Source organism: Onychomys torridus, chromosome 1, assembly GCF_903995425.1.
Source record: "Onychomys torridus chromosome 1, mOncTor1.1, whole genome shotgun sequence".
Lineage (NCBI taxonomy): Eukaryota > Metazoa > Chordata > Mammalia > Rodentia > Cricetidae > Onychomys > Onychomys torridus.
The window spans coordinates 118,264,196-118,266,965 of NC_050443.1; the positions used below are offsets into that span (position 1 = coordinate 118,264,196).

The 2,770-nt window shown below is 44.2% G+C and overlaps 1 protein-coding gene across 1 annotated transcript; it reads left to right on the plus strand.

Moving 5' to 3' along the window:
• Positions 1–392: 392 nt before the first annotated feature.
• Positions 393–1,426, plus strand: LOC118597552 (olfactory receptor 13A1-like). The gene has a single exon (XM_036209139.1). The coding sequence runs from the start codon at positions 494–496 to the stop codon at positions 1,424–1,426; it is 933 nt and encodes a 310-aa protein (XP_036065032.1). The 5' UTR covers positions 393–493.
• Positions 1,427–2,770: the final 1,344 nt, after the last annotated feature.

Sequence of the window (2,770 nt, forward strand, 5' to 3'; positions counted from 1 at the left end):
AAACGAGTGATGGAAAAGCCAGTAGCCTGTGTGAGAAGGAAGATACAAGAGTGTGCGTCCACCAAAAAGATGCCATCAAATTGAAAATAGCTGTAGGGGGAGGGGTACAGCTGTGTTCCCAGCACTATCTGCAGAAGACAGTGCTTTCAGGTGACAGAGAAGTACAGCACAGGTCATGAGAGAAGGGTGCTTCACTCAATCCACATGTTCAAGAAGACAAGGGAGGATGAGATGATCCTCTTGATGCAACTCTACACAGGGAAAGTTTCTAAATGAGAAATCAAAAGTAAATAAAATATATGTGGTTTCAAATGGTGTGGTATAGATAATAAGGAACAAGAGGCTTCCATAAAGGAAATACATTCACTCCTTCCTTTTCTGACAACAGAGAATTTTGAGGCAATCAAGTTTGGAAACCAGATTTTGAAGTGGTAAACTGATATTTTCACAGAAGCCAACAGACACATCAGTGGAGTCAATAATCTCCACTGTGATGTTGAGTCCCAACCAAACAGTAGTAACAGAATTTGTGCTGGAAGGGTTCTCAGAGCACCCTAGTCTACGACTGCTCCTAATAGGCTGCTTCTTGACCCTCTACACAATGGCTGTACTAGGCAACATTGTCATCATTGCTTTGGTCACCTCCAGCACTGGGCTCCACAGTCCCATGTACTTTTTCCTGTGCAACCTGGCCACCATGGATATTGTCTGCACCTCCTCTGTGCTGCCCAAGGCACTGGTTGGTCTAATCTCTGATGAAAATACCATCTCCTTCAAGGAGTGCATGACTCAGCTCTTCTTTCTTGTGTGGTCTGCATCCTCAGAGCTGCTGCTGCTCACAGTCATGGCCTATGACCGCTACATGGCCATCTGCCATCCCCTGCACTATAGCTCTAGAATGAGCCCACACCTGTGTGGGACCCTAGCCATGGGTGTGTGGTCCATCTGTGCTCTGAATGCATCTATCAACACTGGTCTGATGACACGGCTGTCATTCTGTGGCCCCAAGGTCATCACCCACTTCTTCTGTGAGATTCCCCCACTCCTCCTCCTCTCCTGCAGCTCCACATATGTGAATAGCATTATGACCCTTGTGGCAGATGCCTTTTATGGAGGCATCAACTTCATCCTCACTCTACTCTCCTATGGCTACATCATTGCCAGCATCCTGCGCATGCGTTCTGCTGAGGGCAAGAGGAAGGCCTTTTCTACCTGTTCCTCCCACCTCATTGTGGTCTGTGTGTACTACTCATCTGTGTTCTGTGCCTACATCAGTCCTGCTTCCAGCTACAGCCCAGAAAGAAGCAAAGTGACTTCAGTGCTGTACTCAGTGCTCAGCCCAACCCTGAACCCCCTCATCTATACACTGAGGAACAAGGATGTCAAGCTCGCCCTGAGGAGACTCTTGCTCTCTTCCTCACATTAAGTGGAGATGTGCAGGCTGATCTCCTGGCCTGGGCTGTTCCTACACATGCTCTCCTGAGAGCAGCCTCATGGAGTGGGATGTGCCTATTATTGTTTTAGTAAAAAAGTCTCTGATGCAAGAATTGGACAATTCCACTTACTGTAACCTCAAAAACAACAACAACAAAATTCTTTATATATAATGTAAACAAAATACTCAAGCTTTATCTCTTAACTAGTACAAACCATTTCAAAAGTGAAGTTTATTTAAATGGAGATTCCATGTTCCTAGTCTGGAAAGCTTCAGTGGGTAATAATGGTGATAGTCACAAAATAAAGCCCTTTCCTCCAGGGCCCTCCTGTAGACACCACAGGGCTTTGTTTCAGAACTCTGGCTTAGAATCTAAACTTCCTAAGGAAACTTGAGGGGCGAGCATGGCCACAGTGTCTTGGGAAGATCAAAGTTGAGTGGTTCTCCATTTCACAGCTGCTTACTGAGCTGTGGAAGTCAAAGCTGGGATGGAGAAAGTAGAAATCTGTGGATCAGAGTTTAAGTTTCAAAAATGAACTCACATGTGTGAGTCCAGCTTACTTATGACAGTGATGACAATCGAACTCCTAGAAAATATTAATTACTTCCAACAGAAAGGTTTGGAGAAACTAGATGAATGCCTAAATGCAAAGGGTGAAGTGGAAGTATTCCATCACAATATCATTAAAAATCATCAAAAATAGATCACAAACAAAAACAAGATGGTAAAACTTTTTTTTTTACATCATGTTCTTTTCCCTCTCCCCACAACTCCTCCAAGAGCCTACCTGCCTACTTTCCTACTTACACAATCTATCTCTGTCTCTCTCTAACTACAAACAAACAAACAAAAAAGCCAAACCAATAAGACAAAACAGTATCAAAACTAACCAAAACAGCACGCACACACATACACACACACACACACACACACACACACACACACACACACACACACACACAAATGGAGTCTGTTTTGTGCTTTGTGTTTACCAGTTACTCCTGGATAAACTCTTAAAATTCTCTGACAACAGAAAAGAGAAAGAGGAAGACAGAAAGAGGAAGGGAAGTACATCTGTAGGAAGAAGAAGGGAAGTGCATCTGTAGGAAGAGGAAGAGGACAGGCAAGAGGAAGGGAAGTGCATCTGTAGGAAGAGGAAGGGAAGTGCATCTGAGACCACTGCTAAGATACAGTGGGAAGACAACTCAATGGAGAAAGGGCAGCCTCTACAGCAACTGCTGCTGAGATGATGCTGTACCCTTTTTAGACTGAACACATTCTTCATGAACTTACTTTCTTGTTCTTCTTAAATGCTGTACCACAGCAGGACTTGT